Below are 23721 nucleotides of genomic sequence, written 5' to 3'. Positions count from 1 at the left end.
CTCCGAGCTTTGCGCGACCTCCCAGTCAGTCAGACGCAGTCAGACGCGCTGTCACTCCTGTTAGCAATGTAGCTAGGCTCAGTATGGCCAATGGTATTTTTTGGGGCTGTAGTTAGATGCGACCAAACTCTTCCGCGTTTTTCCTGTTTCCATAGGTTTATATGACCAGTGATATGAAACAAGTTCAGTTACACAAATTGAAACGTAGCGATTTTCTATGCTATGGAAAGTCCGCACTATAATGACAGGCGTACTAACACCTTCTGCGCGCTTCGGCAGCGCATTGATATCTGAGCTCCGTATCAATGCGCTGTCGAAGCGCGCAGAAGGTGTTAGTACGCCTGTCATTATAGTGCGGACTTTCCATAGCATAGAAAATCGCCACGTTTCAATTTGTGTAACTGAACTTGTTTCATATCACTGGTCATATAAACCTATGGAAACAGGAAAAACGTGGAAGAGTTTGGTCGCATCTAACTACAGCCCCAAAAAATACCATTGGCCATGCTGAGCCTAGCTACATTGCTAACAGGAGTGACAGCGCGTCTGACTGCGTCTGACTGACTGGGAGGTCGCGCAAAGCTCGGAGAGGTACGGAGCAGCTCGTCTCAATTCAGATAAGAGCATATTTCATTATGGAAGTACGGTGGACTGTTCCTTTAAAGTTCAACATGCAAGTTAAACTGTTTTGTTATAGATTACTGAGGTATATGATAGGTTGAAAATCTACGGGGATCCGTTAATTACCTATGATCAAGTAGTGTTGTAACAAAAATGTGCATGAAAATATGACCAGTGGTTTGCTCCATCTTATGCAATCCAGTGAAGAGAATCGATCATCATGACCTCCTGTTGATCACAAAGGGATCTGAACCTAAGAACTGCCACCTTAAAATAAGTTGCTGTATTACTCTAACTGTATTGATTTTAGAATGTTTCTGATGCAATTACCATAATATATGTAGAACTAAGACAGACTGAAAAGAAAAGTAAGGCAACTGTGTATTATAAAGTTTAAATTTTGGCACTTTATTAAATGGACTGGATTAAGATTAAAACATATTTAAAGGAAAAGAAAAATGTATGAATTAAGTTAAGTTTGCAGAAAGATTATGTACTTTTTATAAACACATTCATGAAGAGAATTTAAGTGTCAAGTGTAGCATAATTTCGACTAATAATAAGCATATTTGGCAGTGTGATGTCACTGTGACCCTTTAACCAAAGAATAATCCGGAGCCGCCTTTTGTTAAATGGATCCCAGTGACATCACACTGCCAAAAATGCTTGATTATTATTTGAAATTATGCTGTATTTGACAGATTTGGACAACTTCAGTTTGTGTTTATAAGTACATAATCTTTCTGCAAACCCAAACTAATGAATCAAGTTTTCTACTCCTTTAAAGCTGGGCATACACTGTGCGATTTTTTTTTTTTTTTCCCCCTCCAATCGCGGTATTCAGCTGCTGCTCACACTGTACGAGTGAATCGCAGGGGTAAACAGCACGCAGCTTACGATTCCTGTTCTCACGCTATACGATCCGATGCTCAGATGCTGATGCTCAGAATTTCAAACAGGTTTGATTTTCATCCGATCGATCGGGAGGAGGTCGTGAGGTGTTAATCGCTTGTCGTTACCCCATGTATGCTACACGATCTGAGACGCACGATTGAGCCAAAACTCGGCCCGATCTCCAAAATAGTCGCACGAGTGAAAATCGGGCCAAAAATCGCACAGTGTATGCCCAGCTTAAAGCAGATTAATTCTCCTTGGCTTTCGCTTGGCCCGATGTTGGGCAACGCTCTCATAGTCCATCTCGCTGTCATCCATGCTGATGTGGATCAAATTGTCCAGCGAGTCTTCTCCTCGCTTATTAAAATTGGTCGGCTTTGCCCGTCTGGTAGGGGACAACATCGGCAGCCAATGAGATCGCTTATAATCAGGGCTTTGAACCAGAATTTTTTTCCTATTGGTTCGTTCCGAACAGAAACGGAATTTTAACGTTTCCGGTTTTGGGTTCCACCATTAAATAGAGGTTCCCGAACCGGTTAGAATAAAAAAATTTCGTTCCCGGAACGGTTAATTACGTTCCCTGTCAGCGGTTTAACAAATGGCTATAAAGTTATGTCTCTGTCTCATCAAGCTTAAGCCAAATGTAGGCTAATTCTATTACAACCTTCATTAAATAAGACAAGAAATAATTCAAAACAATTATTATTTCAAATGTTGGCGATTTGGATTCTCAGTATGTCTTCCCATCTACACAAACAGAAAAAGTGCCAAAAATGAAAGATAATTCATTTAGTGTGTTACCAAAGGCTAGTCAGGCCCTATAGAGGGCTACCGCATGACGTCACCGCACCGCGAGATTTTGTTAGGCGCCATATTGGAAGACCAAGTACACATCTATGCAAGTGCATGCATACATAAAACAAACTACACCTGAAATGTAGCCAGGGCCGGTTCTGCCCTAATCTGGACCCGGGTGCAACATCGCGCAACCCCCCCCCCCCCCCCCCCCCCCCCCCCCCAAAAAAAAAAAAAAAAACCCAGTCTAAATCAGGACAACCATCACATAACTATAAACATTTTATATCAACTATTTTAACTAAATGGGCTATAATAAATAAGCCTGCAGGCAGCCACGGCGGGCTGCCTCAGAAAAGTAACCATTCAATGACACAACTGAAAGCCTGCAGCCACGGCGGGCTGCCTCAGAAAAGTAACCATTCAATGACACAACTGAAAGCCTGCAGCCACGGCGGGCTGCCTCAGAAAACTAACCATTTGTCCTACCTTAAAACTCGTTTTGCATTTTCTGCCTCCTTTTTTGTATTTTCGACCCTCCGTTTATTTTCTTTCCTTTTCTGAAAACCCGATTTGTGTCCAGACATTTTGTTCTGCTACCAACGAACTAACTCGTCAGGTCTCGTCTCTCGAGCCCGCGATGATTCCCGTGGGAAGGGCAACAACTGATACATTTTTACAAACAGCCAATAAACAGCCAATAGGGAGGTTGCATCGTTCAGGCTCTTCTTTGCTCAGACACTCAGTAATGGAGACGTGATAGTAGTCCACCTTCCCGCTCTCTCCATTCAGTCAGCGAACCCCAGCGGGTCATAGAAACTTGCGCAGGAGGAGAATGACTTTTTTATTTGTAGGCTATGGAAACTTTGAGGAACGAAATAAAAACCGGTATTAACCGGTTACCATTATTTTTAATAAGCGTTTCTGTTCCGGAACATAAAAAATAAAGTTTCTGGTTTCGTTTCTGTTCCATGTGAAATAGAAAAAGTTCCCGGTTTTCGTTTTCGTTCCTTGAACCGGTTCAAAGCCCTGGTTATAATGAATCGGAAAATTCCTGGATATCTGACGTTTTCTTTCGATATTTTTATTGGACGGTTTGAACATGTGATCTTGACATGTAAACAAACTAATCTGTTGGCAATCATACCACGTGGAAATATTACTTTGACAGAATCAACACAAACATTGGGGAAAAAAAGACCGCTTGTTTAACACAAATATCAATCAATATGTAAATGGATCTGTTATTTGCTCTCCTTTGGATCTAGTTATTTGTGGGTAGGAAATTTTAATGTATTGGTATAAATCTAAGCGTATCGGATTTTAACTAAAGCGGCTAAGCGTATCGGCAGGCAGAGCAAGCGTATTGGGCCCGATACACTAAAACACTTTCGGGAAAACCATGTTCAGGAAGAATTTCAAAAACGAGCTGATTCATGCTCTGAAAAGTCCTGTGAAGGTTTTGTAGGACTGGAGAGACGGGGTGTGTCACTAAAACGGTTCACATTATGCACAGGTAACTAAATGCTTTTGGTTAGTTCAGATCTTATTCAAGACACAACATGCACAGACGGTGCGTTTACACAACCTGAGTCTACAAATACCATTAAACACAAGGACTGTGTGTGTGGCAGTCAGAAGGATAACATACAACTTGATAATAGTACAATAAAACTACTGTGGAGTATTGTCATGTGGCTGGTTGTGTGTAATATTTCTATCCACGTTCACTGGATATGAGCATTCGCGTGTTCAGATTGGCTACTCGTATTGCTGGGTTTCACGTGACGTCACATCCGCCTCATTAGTTATTCAAAACTTTAGCTGGTGGTCTGACAAAGTGCGTGTTTGTACGGAGAAGGTGCATTGCTCGCACGAAAAATGCCTTACACTTGCCTTGTTTGACTCAAGCTGTGAAACTGATAAAAGTTTCTTCAGGGTTCCCCATGAACTAATAAAGGCTGAACGAACATAGGATTTCACAAAAAGACGTCGAGAAAGGTGGCTTTTGAGCCTCACTGAAAGTCGAAGCGTGCTCGAGTTTGCAGCGATCACTTCATGAACTGTTTGTATTTCTCTCTGAGTGATGTCCTTAGTGTTTTCCGAGTACTTTTCTTGCTACGTGTCGTTATTTTACGGTACTTTTTTTTTTTTTTTAGTCACGAAGCGCTGAAGTCCCCAGCTGTTTCTTTCTTTTACTCCTCACAAAGTCCATATGCATGAAGGTCACGACAAAACTCTTCCACAACCGTACAGTTACAATGCGCCGTGATCACTTCTCCGTCTTGTTTAACGAAGATCCAGGTCTTTAAAGCAGATACGCAGAGCCTTTATTTTTAAATAAATTCCTGAGTATGTCCATCCTTGACTCTTGTATGCTGCATAAATGGGGGAAAAAATATTTTTGAGAGTTAAAATCGACCGTGGGGCGGCACGGTAGTGTAGTGGTTAGCGCTGTCGCCTCACAGCAAGAAGGTCCGGGTTTGAGCCCCGTGGCCGGCAAGGGCCTTTCTGTGCGGAGTTTGCATGTTCTCCCCGTGTCCGCGTGGGTTTCCTCCGGGTGCTCCAGTTTCCCCCACAGTCCAAAGACATGCAGGTTAGGTTAACTGGTGGCTCTAACGCTACGTTCACACTGCAAGGCTTAATGCTCAATTCCAATTTTTTTGTGAAATCCGATTTTTTTGTGAGGTCGTTCACATTAACAAATATATGCGACTTGTATGTGATCCTCAGTATGAACGAAAAGCGACCTAAAAGTGTTCCGCATGCGCATTGCAGGATACGACGACGTCACACGCAGTGAGCATGGCCAGTGTTTACGGAAGTAAAACCGCCCGGTTGCGGTATGACCCATCCAATCTAGCTTGAATAGCTGTATCCCCCCAAATGGAAATCAGCTCCCTAACCTCTGCGTCCTTCCATTGAGAAGATTCAGAACCTTCACAGCCCGAAGCGTCCCTCGCATTGATGTCATGCGCAGGGGCACAGATACATTTTTTGAACTGGGAGGGACAAAAAACTGGGGGGGGGGGACAAAGCTGCCAGCAAACCAACCCCAACCCCGATATGCCTGTCAAACTTGTTGTTAGTAACCATAGCAACCAAGCTCGAGCTCGCAACCTGTGCAATGAACCGAATATCAGTCTTTGTTTTGTTTTATGTGAGTTGTTGCAACTATGTATGTACTGCTGTGCACCTCAATAAACCGAATGGTAATTAGTCTTTTGATTTTTCCGTGAGGTTTGCCTTATGCAAAGAAAGACAGCATAGACGTTTTTTCCTCCCTATAAGTGGGGGGGACCGAACGAGGTGAATTTAAATCTGGGTGGGACGAGTCCCACCCTCTATCTGCGCCCGTGATTATGCGCCATGTTGTTGTAACTTTTTTTGAGAGACCCGCCACCTACTTCAGCGCAGAACAGTGACGTTTGTGGCTTGTTGATGACGTGAAAGTTGGATGAATGCGACCTGGCGGTTCAGACTGAAGTCGCATATGAAAAGATCGGATAGGAATCGGAATTAGGACCACATATCCAAACGGCCTGGGTCGGATTTGAAAAAATCGGATCTGTGTCGTTCATATGGTCAATAAAAGATCGGATACAGGTCACATATGGGCGAAAAGATCGGATTTGAGTCACTTCAGCCTGCAGTGTGAACGTAGCCTTAGCCCATGTTTACATTAGACCGTATCAGCGGATCATCAGATTAACGTTTTTAAAACGATTTGCGTGCACACAGCAACACCAATACACGATTTGCGTGCACACAGCAACACCAATACACGATTTGCGTGCACACAGCAACACCAATACACGGATACGCTCGGCTCCGCAGGCATCCTGCGCTCCAAATCACTCCGCCCTGAACAGCGAGTGCCCTCTGGAGGGTGCGCACTCTGGCCCTGCGCAGCTCACACAGCGCGCGAGTGAAGTGCACAAGCCACGATTCGGGACTGAGCCGCTGTGTGTGTGATCCCAGCGCATATCACTTACCACTTGCAAGTGGAAGGATGGCAAGCCTAAAGACAATCATAACTACACAATGGGCAGTATTTGCATCAGTATTTGCAGTATTTTCATACTTTTATACTCTTTAATGAAAGGTGATACAAGGCGGAAGTCCGCGCCGTTTTTCAGCAGTCGCGTCACATGACCAACGCCAGTGAATCAGGAAGGTGGATGTCACAGTGGCGTTGTCCAATGAGACGCCAGCTAGAGCTCAGCACAGCGTATCCGCGTATTCTCAATGTTTACACAGCACCGGAGCTGACACGATCTGGATTGAATACATGGACGCTGGCGGATTCCCGTTTCCCGGCGTTTCCAGGCGGTTTAATGTAAACGGACAGTGCATCCGCGAAGAAAACGAGACAGATACGGTCTAATGTAAACGTAGCCTAAATTGACCGTAGGTGTGAATGTGAGTGTGAATGGTTGACTGTGTGTCAGCCCTGTGATGGCCTGGCGACTTGTCCAGGGTGTACCCCGCCTTTCGCCCGTAGTCAGCTGGGATAGGCTCCAACTTGCCTGCGACCCTGTAGAACAGGATAAAGCGGCTACAGATAATGAGATGAATTATTATAGCATTTTTCACAAATTTGCTACTGGCATTTCGCTGGTTTTACTTTCTAAGCTGAAATTATTTTGTCGGACGTTTTCTATAAAGTTTTTATTTGTCGGACTTGCAAAAAAAAAAAAAAAGCTCCGTTTCTCAAAATCCAGTGAATGTTGCTATAATAAGTTATTCCACTCAGTCTCATTGTACACGGCTTATAACTAATTCAGTGCTACGCGCCTTGTTGGTTATCAGCTCATGTACGACTCGATTTTGTGGAGTAGCTGTTATATATATAAAATATTTTTTCTGTCAATCTATGTTTTACACCATGTTTAACTCATCTCATCTCATCATCTGTAGCCGCTTTATCCTGTTCTACAGGGTCGCAGGCAAGCTGGAGCCTATCCCAGCTGACTACGGGCGAAAGGCGGGGTACACCCTGGACAAGTCGCCAGGTCATCACAGGGCTGACACATAGACACAGACAACCATTCACACTCACATTCACACCTACGGTCAATTTAGAGTCACCAGTTAACCTAACCTGCATGTCTTTGGACTGTGGGGGAAACCGGAGCACCCGGAGGAAACCCACCCGGACACGGGGAGAACATGCAAACTCTGCACAGAAAGGCCCTCGCCGGCCCCGGGGCTCGAACCCGGACCTTCTTGCTGTGAGGCGACAGCGCTAACCACTACACCACCGTGCCGCCCCCACCATGTTTATATTTTATGCAAACATTTCATATTTTATATATATTTTACATAGTTGTATATATTGACGACTTATTTCCTTATTTAATTTATTACCTTTCCTTATTTTGTTCCCCCCAATAATATTGAGAGTTTATTTATCTTTTTCTTTTTTGGTAGCCTTTATCTAAGGGAAGTTTATTCCTGTTTCCAGGCTCCCGTCAGCACCTGTTATTTGTGGTGTTATTTTCTTCTATTATTTCTTGTAAAATTGTAATTTGTTATTCTGTGCTGTAAAATCATTAAAGTGAAGTAAGTAAAGTGCATTGTTCACATAATGAAGTGGAGTTCAATATGTATAATGTACTATTGTTCAGGAATGTGCTGTGTTCACTAATACATGTTTTTGTTTTTCAGGAGGCTAAAGGGGACTACACAAGGTAAAGCCCAGATCTTGATCCTCTTACTTATACTGGGATCAGACTGCACAATATTTATTTTTTTCTTTCAAGATGGTCACCATGTCAGGTTAGCAATCATGGTGTCATAAATTCTTGCCAGTAGAGTGGGAACACTACAAGTTACAGCCTGACCCATCATCGTTCATGTCCTTGCATGTCGTCGGGGAGGAGGGTCAAGAAATTTTTAGTCATGGCTATCAAAGAACAAGGAGTTGTTAAATTAGGTGGGAAGATGCAGAATAATTCTGATGTGCTAGTCTTTTCATTGGAGTGTCGTGAGGCATCCAAGACGCCACATCAGTGTTCTTCGATTCTGTCACACTGCGAGGCCTGTTCGTCATTCCTGATGCTGGAAATGTCGGCTGTGACGAAACCAGGCTGAATTATAGTCTGATCCCAGCATTATGAAAAATATCAAATAAAAAGTTCAGTGTACTTGTATCTGGGTCTGTCTCAGAAACTGGGTACTGTGGGGGGACCCCACTAAATATACTGTCAATAAACTATACGGTTTTGAATGGAGATGTTGGTTTTAATTTGAAATAAAATGATGAAAGAAATAATACAGATAAAACTAAATCTTTGATGTGAATACTCTATTCAGAATTTGGCAAAAATTCTGCAAATTTGTGGAAAAATGGTGGCTTGATCTGGGACATGATAAATGGTTGACTACATCGCATCCCCTTAAAAAGGTTGTAGTCCACTGAAAAGTCTACAGTTATCACTAATTGTATTTTTTAAGTTGTAACTTTATACACCTAAGGATTGGTGCGCTCACAGAATAATCATAACCGTAATAAAACATCACGCAAAATATTTGATCACCATTGTAACTCCATTTTCCGCAAACCCAAAACCAATACAATCGTGTGTTTTGATCTAAACGGAAAGCCTCAGGGTCAAGGTCACTACCTCACCAAAAGTAGTAACTTAATCACTGCGCCATATAAAAATTTAGTTATAAATCTGCGATTTTGTTTTTTAAAACGAAAGCTGAAAGTTAGGTCTAGAATATGTTTCTTAGAGAATATGTTACGATGGTAGCTGGTCTTGTATGAATTTCTGAGCTATAAAATGAGTTGTGGTCTATTTTTTACCGTAGCATGTCATTTGTGTGCGCGGAAGGACACACATTAACAATTTGCATGTATAGAATGGAATTTTCCACTCCAACAGTTAGAAGTTGATCGTGCTTCCATTTGCGGTCTTTCTGTTACGCGGGTGATCGGTTCGGACGTTATCACTGGAAAAAGTGAGTTTTGACAGTTTTTTGTTTTAGTCTTGCAGTATAAGGCAATAGAATGTCTCTTTTTCATCTTACTTTCATATATCGTAGTGTTTGCGTATTTTTGGCCAATATTTTGCAACCATGGTCAATTTAGATCGAACTTTTGATAGAATCTACAGCCAGTCATTTTGCCCCGCCCCCGCCTCGCGCTCCATCCGGTGCGGTAGTGATGTCCCGTTGCTCGCGCGGCGCAGCAGAGACCCGCGCGACCTTCAGCCGGTACAGTCGCTGTTCTTTTACCAGCACCGTTATTCTCATCTTTCCGGTGTGTTCTTGATTTTTCCATCGTGTCCTATTTCGCCACATCAAATACCCAAAATGTATCATATTATTTATATTTAAGTGAATAATCAATTCAGTCATCATAACTTGGCATTTTTAACCCAAGCCATCAAAAAGAGGAAATTTATTCAATATTTTCACTCATCTGTGAAGGAGGGGCTTTAATTCTTCATGCTGGAGTTATTTTATATGTAAATCAATTTTACAAAAGCATTTGAATTGCAATCAAAAAATTTTCCACAGTGGAGGCCAGATAAAGCAAGATACTATCTTTATTCTTATTAAACATGACAAAAGAATCATTGAGTGTTGGGTAAATGCAAAAAAAATAGTAAAATTAGAAAATTGTATTTTTTGACCATAACGTCCCAAATGAGAGACCAGTTTCTGAGACGGACTCTTATCTGTGTGCTTATAAATCGCATGATTTTAAAAGGAGGAAAAAAGATTTGGTGTGGACTGTTATGTATGACGTGATACCCAGTTATCGCTGTGGGCAGTGGGACAATTTTTAAATGGGACTCTCTTCTACTCTATAAAGCCTTTGTGGAGCTATGAAATTTTGTTTAATGAAACCACGAGAGCATCATTGAACCCGACTTGAGAGAATTGCTCTTAGCCTTGGGGAAAGAAATACCACTTTTTTTTTTTTCCCCCCCCGACAGTTCGTACCTTGGGTGGCATGGTGGTGTAGTGGTTAGCACTGTCGCCTCACAGCAAGAAGGTCCGGGTTCGAGCCCCGTGGCCGGCGAGGGCCTTTCTGTGCGGAGTTTGCATGTTCTCCCCGTGTCCACGTGGGTTTCCTCCGGGTGCTCCGGTTTCCCCCACAGTCCAAAGACATGCAGGTTAGGTTAACTGGTGACTCTAAATTGACCGTAGGTGTGAATGTGAGTGTGAATGGTTGTCTGTGTCTATGTGTCAGCCCTGTGATGACCTGGCGACTTGTCCAGGGTGTACCCCACCTTTCGCCCGTAGTCAGCTGGGATAGGCTCCAGCTTGCCTGCGACCTTGTAGAACAGGATAAAGCGGCTAGAGATGATATGAGTTCGTACCTTGAAATATAGGCCTTCATGTTTTTTTGAGTGTTTTGTGATATTTATATCTGTATAGTGTAAGCAGAAAGGGGGAACAAACGGCTTAATTTACTGATTCCATTGTACCACCATACAGGCATGTTGTCTCGCTGCAAGTGGCAGTGTAGCCGCAGGTCTATGAATATCCATGAACGGGTGTGTTGGGAAAATATCTGTGGTTTGAGTCATCAGATGACTGTCATCACTTGTGTTAAGGGTGAATGGGTGATGTTATAATCTCATTCTACAAAGAGCTCACCTGCATAAAATGTTATGCAGGCAATGGACAATTTACCAGTCTGTGAATTACCAGACCGTTTGTAAACCTTCTGTAAACCAAACTTATGATTGTGCTGTCTTTTTTTTTTTTTTTTAAACAAGTGTAGATTTGTGCTCTGAGTGGGGGGAAATGCTACCAGATAGGCTGATACTTTGGTGTTGCTGGTTAGTATTTATGGTCGATTTTGCTCATGGTAGTTGAATTCAAATTGATCCCGGATGACGGAATCCCTTTTTACGCAGATGTTCTGTATTTTTGCTGGAAAGGCGGCACCTCAATATTCCGGCTTTAGTGATTTTTACACTGAGCCAAATGAAGCCAGCATGCAGCTGCGCCAGTGCACGGTTTTACACTGCAAGCCGGCATGACGTGTCTCAGTGGAGCACCAACTTCTAGCGTGACGTATCTACACGTCAGAAATATGAATACCCCAAGTATAGATAGTTTTCACTGACGTCACAGCATTCCGGGGAACGCCCCCCAGCTGCCATCTTGCGGGGCAAACAAAACGGACCATCGCCACTACCGGCTACGTTATCTCGGACGAATTTATTAAGTTATATAGTCAGTTTTCTAAAATAAAGATCAATGTCGGCAAAATCAAGCAAACGGAAGTATATGGATACATTGGACGACATCTCATGACAACGGTATACAGCCAAACTGGCCTTGATTGGGGGAATTGACCCCTACGAAGTGGACAAAGATTCATTTTCAGGTGACTATGCAGGGCTGCCATCCATATCGTACCCTGATATTGTGAACTATTTCGTGAATACTAAAAGCACCTACACGCTTGACGACTTCAAAGCATACACGTCGCTGGAGTCATACAATTATTTTGTCTGTGGCTGGGTCCGCGAAGTCCACCATATAAAAACAAGTGAGTGCCGTGTCCTAATTACAGCCAAGGTATGTAAACATTGGGATTTTAGAGCTCTCAACACTGCATATAAATGTGTGTGTATAATATCAAGTTGATTTAAGACAAATTTTACATCCATTAGTGGTATTACAGTACCATGTCAGTATAAACTTTGTAATATATATTGTTTGCTCACCTTCGTGCTCCCGTACAGTGGGAATTACATAAAAGCTCCGCTTGACTTCATCATCTGATCTATTACGACAGCCATGAATACAACAGGTGTGCACCATTGCTAGCTTTAAATAGTAATAATGTAACTATAAATGTAAATGAATGTAACTCGCGCATTACAATGTGTGCTCCGTGACCCGTATGGTAAGCTTGCCCCGCAAGATGGCCGCCACCAGGGACTCTGTGACGTCATGTGAAAACTATCTATAGGTGCTTTTGCTAACTGTGCCATTTATACCACTCTTTTAAACACAAGCAAAGTTGCTGAGCATCATATGCAATATGGAATTACCTCAGTTAAATGATTCATGCTTAAGGGAAGTGTGTGTTTGTGTAATAAACATGCTCGTGTCCTTTAGCTGAGCCGGCTTTTTGGGAGGAAAATGTCTGTCACAGGAAACTGTGCTCTTAAATGGAGAAAGGGAGTGAGAATCAGAGTGACTGATGGAATGAGGAAGAGAGGAGTGGAGAGACTCATGTGAGTAACATGTTTTGTGTGATCAGAAGTATGTGGAGGAGAGGGTGAAGAGAAGTAGGAAGCGATCTGCGGTGGAAAGGCACGTGGACCTTAGACGCAGTAGATAGAGATGTTTTTGAGTTCGTGCCAGTCTCGGAAAGAAAAATGTCAAAGTCAAAAACATCATACCCCTGTCCCATTGTTCCAGCTGTCCCTTTTACACGGAGGTCGATTCCCACTCTGTTACTACCAATCGTTCCAGCTCACAGGCGGAACACCACCGAACCGTTCTGCATTCGGACGTTTTATACAGAACGTGAGGCGGAAAAAAGGCGCAAGATTCCTGCCTTGAACAGGCCATGTAAAAGGGATCACAGAGGTTTGCAACCCTAACAGTGTTCTTGGCTTGCATTTTATACTGTAAGAATTAGGGCTGTGCGATATCCCCTTAATTGGCATCGACGATGTTTACAGTGCAAACATCGTGATGGACGATCATATCGTGGGCGGGGGGGGGGATTTTAATACCACATTATTAAATTTATTATTATTATTATTATTATTATTAAAAGTATTAGATACTCATCCGAGGCTTTGGCACGTAAAGAAAAAAAAGCGCTAGGTGATGTGGAATATTTGGCCTTGATAACGGATATGTGGTCCAGCTGCAACATGATGCCTTATATGTCAGCTATATCGTACATTTATGTGGACCGAGAGTGGGCAATGCAGTCCAAATGCCTGCAGACGAGTTTCATGCCAGAGACACATTCAGCGGACCATTTAGAAGACGCATTGCGCGAGACACTTGCCAAATGGAAAATAGAGGAGAAAAAGATCACCTGCAACAACGGGGCGAATGTTGTCACAGCCATCAGGCAATTGAAATGGCCGTGGTTAAGTTGTTTTGGGCACAATTTGAACCTGGCCATAACCAACTCGCTTGCGCAACAGAGGGCCAGTACAGACCGAGCGTTTGGAGTTTGCCGAGCAGTCAACACTGCGTTTGCGCACAGCTGGCTTCGGAGAAATGAACTGCGCAAAGCACAGGTGGAAATGAACCTCCCCGAGCACTCACTGATCACGGTAAGATATTAATCTGCTCTAACAATGAAAGACTAGTATTCAAACTATGAGAAGAAACTACACTTAAGCTATTACTCATTGTTTATTTACACCATATCAATTGAAGATGCGTTTCGGCCTTTAGTGCGCACTTGAACGCGCTAATTTTTCCAATTTATTAGTGTTTGAATTATTGCACCAGCTTTTAAAATCATGATTTATTATTGGTTTTTTTTTTTACTGTCTTTACATTTGTCAGAATCACCTTCATTCTTCCCTTTGGTTTGACATTATGGCTTAGAGTGGACCATTTTGAGTCTGAAAGTAGGCCTATTTACCAGATTAAAGTTATTTGACTTCTGCCGAAGTCTGCGCTTCACTGCCGTTTGATAAGGTGCAATATTTCCCGACTGAAGTCGTTAATAGTGGCTGTTTGTTTGAACAACATGACAAATTTTACATTAAAAGTATAGTGTAGGCTAAAAAATGAAGTCAAAATTTATTATTAGTAGCATACTGTATTTGTGTAACCACGTTATGTTCACTAGCACGTCCCTGCACCATAGCCTACGTGAACAAGCGGTAATAGGATATTACTTTATGATTTATATAATTATGTATTTATAGTTGTTATATAATATATTTATATATTAAACAAAACTAACCAACTAAACTAACAAAAAACTAACTTTTTAGGTTAAATAGGCCCAGATGATACCGTATATGCATGATTATGACAGGAGGGGGCGTGGTATCACGATGGTGGCTCTCCATCGTGATGGATGACCATCGTAGATGGATGATGGCATCGTCTATCGGCACAGCCCTAGTAAGAATAGACGTCAAAGGCCTTAAAGTGCATTTCACGGGTAAATTCAGGAGCAAGATCAGTGTAATTCTCCCATTTTTATATTAAACTTTGGTCAAATATCTAACATTGCGCATTCTCTGCAATTTTTTACCTTGCGCAATACCAGAAACATTGATTTTCGTGACGTCGCGTGCGGGACGCCTCCCTCTGAATCCTACGTCAGCGCTGGTTTGTTTATGAGAAAACGACCTGGTGGTTTTCTGCAAATTTCTTCTTTATCGCATAATTATTAAAATGGTTAACAGATGTATCGTAGGAGGCTGTAGCAACACCAATCTTGATGGGATTAGTACTCATCGTTTCCCAAAAGACCGGACAATGAGAGAGAAATGGGAGCGCTTGGTCTACACAGGCTGTGCACTGAAACCGTGCAAAGCTTTCGCAGCCTGCTGGCGCTTCCGCACGTGACGTCACGAATCTGGCTCCAGACTCCCTTGGGATTTTTCCAGACACGTTTTATTTTTTCTGCTGTAGACAGATGGCCTTGTGCAAAATTACCCTTCTGGATGAGCGTGTAAAGGGACATACTTTCAGAAAAAAAAAAAAATTGGTCCAGAAAATGCACTTTAAATGACTCCTGACTACATGTATTAATCCATTCAGAAAGAATCATGAGGCTGATAAAACAACTTGGTGATTTAAAGTGCGTATCACGGGTAAATTCAGGAGCGAGATCAATGTAATTCTCTTATTTTATATTAAACTTTGGTCAAATATCTGTCACATTCTGCATTCTCTGCAATTTTTTTTTACCTTGCGCAATACCAGAAAAATTCAGTTGAAATCAAGCCATTTGAGGCGAATTGGGCCGCCTCTGAAAAAACTTGGCATTTGGATTTCCGGGGAAACGTTGATTTTCGTGACGTCGCGTGCGGGACGCCTCCCTCTGAATCCTACGTCAGCGCTGGTTTGTTTATGAGAAAACGACCTGGTGGTTTTCTGCAAATTTCTTCAACGTTCTCGCGTAATTAATTAAAATGGTTAACAGATGTATCGTAGGAGGGTGTAGCAACACCAATCTTGATGGGATTAGTACTCATCGTTTTCCAAAAGACCGGACAATGAGAGAGAAATGGGCGCGCTTGGTCTACACAGGCTGTGCACTGAAACCGTGCAAAGCTCTCGCAGCCTGCTGGCGCTTCCGCACGTAACGTCACGAATCTGGCTCCAGACTCCCTTGGGATTTTTCCAGATGCGTTTTGTTTGTTTTTTTTCTGCTGTAGACAGATGGCCTTGTGCAAAATTACCCTTCTGGATGAGTGTGTAAAGGCACATACTTTCATTAAAAAAAAAAAACCCAAATTTGTCCAGAATATGCACTTTAACAAGGAAACTTTAAAATTACGGGTTATGAAATGTCATTATACATTAATACAAGTTGTTCTAGTCAAAAAATTAAGCGGATTTTAGCTTAAAAATGTTAAAGTTGTAACATCAGTCCTTTTGGCCATTTCCCCAGGCACAGTCATACTGGATTAGCCAGATACATAATGTATTAGGAGAGGAAAATGAGGGTGGCGCTACGTGACGTAGGATTCCACACATCTTCCTCATTCCATCCAAGACGTTTGGCCGAGTGGCTTCATCAAGTAAAGCAAGAAAATTTTACTCCTGGAAAAAGCAGCAAATTGTGCAGTGAGCATTTTACAGAAGATTGTTTTGTGGAGGACTTGTATGGAAAAAAAAATCACTGGGAAGAAGCGAGACACGATCCCCACTTTGTTTAACCACAAAACACCGGCAGCATGACGGCATACCGTATCACGCATCAAACAGATGGAAGATAAGCAGATAAATATTTTTTAAATAAACAGGCAATAAACTATCCACTACTTTTATTTTGATTCCTTTTCGAATACTGCATTGCCATAATTTTTGTGGAGAAATGCAAACACATTGACCGAGAAGTCATGCTAGACCATAATATTATATTATAGTCTAGTTGTCACAACAGAAGGGGACTCAGGCGAGCTCTGAACTGACTCACTCGCGCGCGCCGCGAATGACACACCTACATGGTATTAAGGTGCAGTCAGTGTGCCTAAATAAGGACTCAGAATGCAGACTGACTTTGCGAAGTATTGCGTTGTTGACATGTTACCGAGCCTTGTTTCCTGTTCCTCGTTTTTGATCCTGCTTCCGTCTGCGGTATTGGGTTTGTGCCTTGCTCGACCTTTTGCCTGTTTTACCGTTCACGATATATGGCTGCCGATTTGGAGTGTTTGCACTTTTCTTTATAATAAAAGATCTTCTGCACTTTCATCCCTCTCCAACCTCCTGACTGAATACTTCACCCCGTTGACACTAGTGTAGCAGCATGCACTCGTACACCTCCGCTGTGCTCGTGGAAAATGATATCGCGCATGATAGTTACGGCGGCCTCCATGACCAAAAATAGCCCCGTCTGTTTTCATCACTAGTGGTTATATCGTTAAGAACAAATTCAACATACAGCTTTTTTTTTTTTTAATAGTAAAGGACAGACATAAAGACGGTCTTTTAGCTCAGTTTGTTTATTTGTGAGATGTTCTTTCAAATTGTTTTTATGATATTTATAAAGGCAGTCTAGTTCATTGTATAAAGATTATAGAGGTACTTTTCTGTTAGTCATAAACATTTGTACGGTAGAGCTTCTCTGTTCCTACTCGATTCAGTGGGTTCCTTGGAGATTGCAAAAAAAAAAAATAATAATAATAATAATTAAGCTGGGCTTCTGTCGCAAGAGTACCTGGTTGTGTAATCCGTGAACATTACACCACAAAAGTGGACGAGTGTGTAGGTTAACGCCAAAACTCTGTTTGCTTTTGTCCCTCCAGTGGTCCCATGGTACGTAGTTAGATGATAACGCTTTGTTTACTCTTGGTTGCTTGAAGTGAAGGCGCACAACTTTTTTTTTTTTTTTTTTTAAACTCAAAGTATTTGTCTTACAACAATGACCTTTACTTTTCCAGTTAACTGGAGAGACGTGTGGGTAAATGAAACAGACGCACACAGATTGGCCCCTCCCATGGAAATGAGCAAAAAAAAAAGAGAGAGAACCTGCAAGAATAAGTGAAATTTTGAGCTTAAAAATACAGGCATATTAATTTTTTTTTTTCCTGCCAAACACCAGCTTCAAAATTATTGCCACTATTGCAGTTTATATTTTGCGTGGACAGAAGAGTCTCTTCCTCAGGGGTGATAGCGTTCCGGCGCCGCGCCAGATTTCCGGTGTACCGTGGCTGGGGGAAAAAAAAAAATCTAGTTCGCCCATTGTCCTGTGTCATTCTGAGATGTGCAGATAGACAGTAAAGGGAATTCCCTTTACTGTCTATCTGCGCATCTCAGAATGAGACAGGACAATGGGCGAACTAGATTTTTTTTTTTTTTTCCCCAGCCACGGTACGCCGGAAATCCGGCACGGCGCCGGAACGCTATCACCCCTGCTTCCTGCAATGTCCTAATTGAACTGGAGGCACTTGGTAAACTCCTCCATGCAGCGTATTTTTTGACGGTTTGTGCACGTGGACTTCACTCTTCCACACAGACCACAGGTTTTCAGTCGGGTTCAGAACTTTGTCATCTTTTTGAAAGCTCGATCTATAGCCAAGACCGAACCTCCTGTACGAGAAACCCAGGTTTTGGGGTGAAAAATCCTGGTACTTGGCAGAATCCATGATGCCACAAAACGGCACTGAAGCATAAATGATGCACCGTCACGTACATTACAGAGTATCTGGTGCTTTTCCTTGTGTGTCGTCACTTTTGTCACCAAACGTACTGATGGTGTGTGTGCATGACCTATAAAGTTTGATTTTGGTCTCTTCTGACCATACAGAGTAGCGGTTTTACTTATAGATGATTTTCAGGCAACGTGTGCAAACCCCCCCCCCCCGGTAACCATTCCATACTGCCTGTTATGGAAGTAGTGTTTAACAATAGATTTTTGAAATGTGACAACCATTAGAATCAAAACTGTGAAATTCAAAAAATTATCTTTTGGCTTTTTTGCCATTTTTATCTACCCGCTGGCCGAAAGGCCCAAAGGGGGATTATGTCGTGGCAATGTCCATCTGTCTGTCCGTCCCAGGAAGGGGTGCTCACCTTCTGAAATCATCTCGTCTATCAATTTGTGGAGGAATTTCACCAAACTTGGCAGAAGCCTTTGTTATATGACAGTTATACGCATGTTGAAATTTCGTTTAATTTGGGTAAATTTTCCCAGAGTTCTGCGCTTGATTATTAACAAACTTGTACTTTGGCAATTTCATCAAGGTGTGCTTGCTTTCTGAAATCAACTTCCCTCACAATTTTTATCCCCTGCTGGCTGAAAGGCCCGAAGGGGGATTATGTCGTGGCGATGTCTGCCCCAGGAAAGGGCACTCACCTTCTGAAATCAACTCCTCTCTCATCTTGTGGAGGAATTTCACGAAACTTGGCAAAAGGCATTGTTGTCGGTAGTACGCATATTGTAATTTTGTTAAATTCGGTCATGTTTTACCAGAGTTACAGCCCTTGATTAACAGCTATGGACTTTGACAATTTCATGAAGGTGTGCTCGTCTTCTGACATCAACTCCTCTCAAGTTTTGGACGAATTTCTCGAAGCTTGGCGAAAGGCCTTGTTATATGACGCTAATACGCATGTTGTGATTTTAGTTTTGACCCTCGATTAAATAACTTGTACTTTGACAATTTCATGAGGGTCTTCTGAAATCAACTCCTCTCACAATTTGTAGAGGAATTTCACCAAACTTGGCAGAAGCCTTTGTTATATGACAGTTATACGCATGTTGAAATTTCGTTTAATTTGGGTACATTTTCCCAGAGTTCTGCGCTTCATTATTAACAAACTTGTACTTTGGCAATTTCATCAAGGTGTGCTTGCTTTCTGAAATCAACTTCCCTCACAATTTTTATCCCCCGCTGGCCGAAAGGCCCGAAGGGGGATTATGTTGTGGCGATGTCCGTCCTGGGAAGGGTACTCACCTTTTTTGAACTCAACTCCTCTCACTATTTTTGGAGTAATTTCACAAAACATGACAGGATTCTTTGTTATATGTCGATAATACACACATTGCAATTTCGTTCGGTTTGGTCTCATTTTACCTGAGTTATGGCCCTTGATTACCAAATTGTGTTTTGACAATTTCAAGGGGGTGTATTCAGTACTTACAGCGTAGATATAATTGCCAGCAGGGGATACTCTGCTCTCGGAGCACTCTTGTTATGAAGGACGTCAGTAATCCTGAAAGGCGATCTGTTTCAGCGCTTGATTTTCAGTTTCTGTCTTTAGCCATTGTACCCAAGTATTCAAAGTAGTTACATGACCATCATATTAAAACTGAAACCACTTTATTTATTTTGCCACTAGGTTTTGATTCTCTTCTCTCCGTGCCTCAGATAAGAGCTTATATTTTCCTCGTATGACTGAAGATCTCAAATTCTCTCCATAAAGCACAAGCAATCAAGAGCAGCATTTCAGGAGATTAGGCCCACATCCTCCCTTCTTACTTCTACCACTGTCTTTGAGCCTGAGTGCATGTAAAGCTTGAGGGAAGTAAAGATGGTAGACACTCGGGCGTCAGGCTGGTTAGTTATGTATCGGTGATGTGTGTTTTAAAAACACAACCGCCATTTGAATGTCTTCTCACATGTACTTATAATCAGTGTTGGGCACGTTACTTTCAAAAAGTAATTAGTTATAGTTACTAGTTACTTTTCCCAAAAAGTAACTGAGTTAGTAACGGAGTTACTTTGTCATAAAAGTAACTAATTACCAGGGAAAGTAATTATTCCGTTACATTTTGTTCCCCCTCAAAAAAAAAATCAAATTCAATTAGTGTAATCATAATAAAAGTGAATGTTAAATGTGTTTAATGACTGAAATGGACACTTAACAGAACCAATTAGTAATGTTATCTACACTATATTAATATTTTTGTGGGACAATGTGAGATAATGCATCTATCAAATGTAATATATTTTTGTAGTTATTAAAATTATTTTACTAATTACTGGCCACTGACGAGGACAAACGCTTTGTTCCTCGACATAATGTGCATTGCACGTAAACACTCTTGCCTTTTATTTCAAGTAATGAAAAGTCCTGGCTGTATTTCCAGTGTGAAAGCGCAGTGCTGGGCTGACCGCTCGCCATCGCTGGGTCTTCCGATTGAAAGAGCACGCAGTAATGCAGTAGGCGTGGCCTACCTACATATGTTGTCCAAATCTACTCTGATTGGCTTACTGTGCCGTTGTCTCGTGTCTCCCCGCCCCACACGAAAGCAGAGTAAAGAAAGGCTGAACGAGCAGCATGCCAGATGAGAACAGCTTTAATAAAGTAACGCATTGTATTTTATTGTAAGTAACGGGAACGGCGTTATAACAATGTAAAAAGTAATTAGTTAGATTACTCGTTACTAAAAAAAGTAACGCCGTTAGTAACGCCGTTTATTTCTAACGCCGTTATTCCCATCACTGCTTATAATCCTAGGCAACATTACTGAAGAAAGTCCTCTGAACTTTTGAAAGGGAAGTCAGTAATATCCTGGTTTGGTGTGAAACGTACATTGCACTACATTGCGCGTGCCCAGAGCTGATGAGGAATGTATTAAACATTTAAGAAACTCTCTTGGTGTGGATTTAAAAAATATCATCCCCACCATTACCCCACCCTCTACAGGAAAAGACTGGAAGCACTGATTTCTTTACATGTAATCTAAACCAAATGTACGCACGTACTAAGACATTTAGTGGTGGTGTCATCATACTAATGGCAAGCTTGAGTTCTGTTAGCATGTAACAAATGACAAATGTTTGTTAGCTTAGTAAAATAACTGCGTTTTCAAACGAGTTACACATGTTTTTCAGTCATAAATGTCGATATCGGCAAAATATAAGTTAGTCGGCTTTGCTAAAGATATCTGGATGCCCATCTGACCTCTCAATTATTTTTAAATTGGTTAAACTATACAGTACCAGTCAAAAGTTTGGACTCCTTCCAATGCTCAAAAAAAACCTCATGTCCGATCATCCCAGATGACTAAAGTCTGTGCAAGGACGAGTTAAACTTTAATGGTAATCGGACAGCAAAAGTTAGCGCTGGCAACCTAAGCAACACAGGCACTAAGAGAGCAGGGAACCGGTGTAAAGTAGCTCATCTCGTTTCGTGGGAAATGCGTCAAGTTTTATTCATCAACATGACAATATATACAAGTACAGAAATATTTTGAGGAAATCATTTAAATTTCCTTGTTTTTGGTTATAATTCATCGGAGTATGCACGTGTTCAAATGTACAGGAAAAGCTTGGCTCAGAGGGGTCCACGTAATGACATAATTATACCAATTGGCTAAGGGCGACAAGGGTCAAGAACATCGTGTTTCAGCAGCGCGGTTGAAGCGGGCAGGTGTCAAACTTGGAACTTTTATATCATGATTGGAGTTAATAATCAACGATGTCGCTGAATAATGTTCCTTACCTCTAACCTGTGTGTGTGTGTGAGAGATGTATATGATTTTTTTTTAATTATTTTTGATGGTTTCATATATTTCGTAATGATACAATTATTTTCTAAATATGTATCAACATACCACCGTTGTGGCACGGGAGCCTGTGATTGGTGGACAGCCGACAAAGGGTGTCTCCCATTTGGTTGTAAATCGTAAAGTAAAAATCGTAAGCTCCGTACGGGACCCACTGATTAGCTGTTCACGTACTGAAGCCAAGCGGAGATGTTCGGCCTCTGTCGCTGTTGTCCGAAGAAAACTACAGCTAAAAAAGCTCTTCTGCTGGATTACTTGGACAGTCTTAGTCAGAAAGAAGCACAGGATGGATATACACAGAAATGAGTTTATTAGCAGTTATGATCCATGCAAAATTCCTCGAAACGACTGGAGTGACGGTGTAGATTTGTGGCCTCGTGTTAGCGTTAGCTACATGTTGGAATAGACCTTTTTCCCAAAAAGTCCCAACACAGAAGAACAAAAAAAAAAAAAAAAGAACTACAGAAGCAAGAAAATCTTGTGTAAAGGCTTTTTCCTGACATCAGCTTTTGGGAACAGAATATTGCAAAAGCCCAAACATTTACTCTCAAAGGGCTTTGATTTGAACTCTGGGCTAGATCTTATTCCCACTCGTCCATGTCTCAGCAACCTCAAGGACATGTAGTCACACAGCTATCTGCACTCCATCATCTATACAGTGCTGCTTATTATTGTTAAAACAATATCTGAAGTATTTGTAAAATAACAATATCTTGCTCTAGACTTTCACACAATATTGTAAGATTTTATCTAATGGATGGTACAATAATTACAAACGCTAACAGAATCAGCACGTTCCCGTTGTAGCTGTCGTCATATAGTAACTATAATCACCCTTGTAAGAATAATTTCAATAGACGGTTAATGTTCAGTTCCCTTTTCATTTATTCTCGATTCAAAGGCACAGCTGAGTCACACAGGTTGATCAGTGTGTCACAGACAGTAACAATTTTATCCAAAATAGTTTTTTCCTGGGCGGCACGGTGGTGTAGTGGTTAGCGCTGTCGCCTCACAGCAAGAAGGTCCTGGGTTCGAGCCCCGGGGCCGGCGAGGGCCTTTCTGTGTGGAGTTTGCATGTTCTCCCCGTGTCCGCGTGGGTTTCCTCCGGGTGCTCCGGTTTCCCCCACAGTCCAAAGACATGCAGGTTAGGTTAACTGGTGACTCTAAATTGACCGTAGGTGTGAATGTGAGTGTGAATGGTTGTCTGTGTCTATGTGTCAGCCCTGTGATGACCTGGCGACTTGTCCAGGGTGTACCCCGCCTTTCGCCCGTAGTCAGCTGGGATAGGCTCCAGCTCGCCTGCAACCCTGTAGAAGGATAAAGCGGCTAGAGATAATGAGATGAGATGAGTTTTTTCCTGCCTTAGTCTATTTTATTTCCATTTCACATGCGTGCAGCTGTTGTGAAGTTCAGTGTGTTTGTGCGGAACTCTTTTGGTTCATTTCTACACTGTGGTTCCACGGTGACATTTTGCACAGGACTGTGTTCCTTTGATAACAGAAACAAGGCTCCAGCTTTATTATTCTACACTTTCAAAACTCTACAGCTTAATATACCCTAAATTATTATTTATTCCTTTACTACTATAACTTCTTTCTTTCTGAATGTGTCTGCATATATTGGTGTTATGGTTTTGTGGATTTATGATAATTATGCTGCTTCACCTATTTTAAAAAAAAATCAGCTGCATTCTGTCCTCTCCAAAATAAAATAAAGCTCTGGGCAAGTGGAATTGTTTTTTGGGCGAGTATGAT

The 23721-nt window shown here is 41.8% G+C and overlaps 1 protein-coding gene across 10 annotated transcripts in view; it reads left to right on the top strand.

Moving 5' to 3' along the window:
* Positions 1 to 23721, top strand: part of frmd4ba (FERM domain containing 4Ba) — a 176459-nt gene that overhangs the window by 96461 nt on the left and 56277 nt on the right. For all 10 annotated transcript variants that reach the window (XM_060919235.1, XM_060919232.1, XM_060919238.1 and 7 more), the window contains one exon: positions 7981 to 8003. In XM_060919235.1, the coding sequence (XP_060775218.1) occupies positions 7981 to 8003 (23 nt within the window). The remainder of the gene's footprint in view (positions 1 to 7980; positions 8004 to 23721) is intronic.

This window comes from Neoarius graeffei, chromosome 4 (assembly GCF_027579695.1).
Source record: "Neoarius graeffei isolate fNeoGra1 chromosome 4, fNeoGra1.pri, whole genome shotgun sequence".
NCBI lineage: Eukaryota > Metazoa > Chordata > Actinopteri > Siluriformes > Ariidae > Neoarius > Neoarius graeffei.
This window is presented reverse-complemented; position numbering and strand designations above follow the sequence as displayed.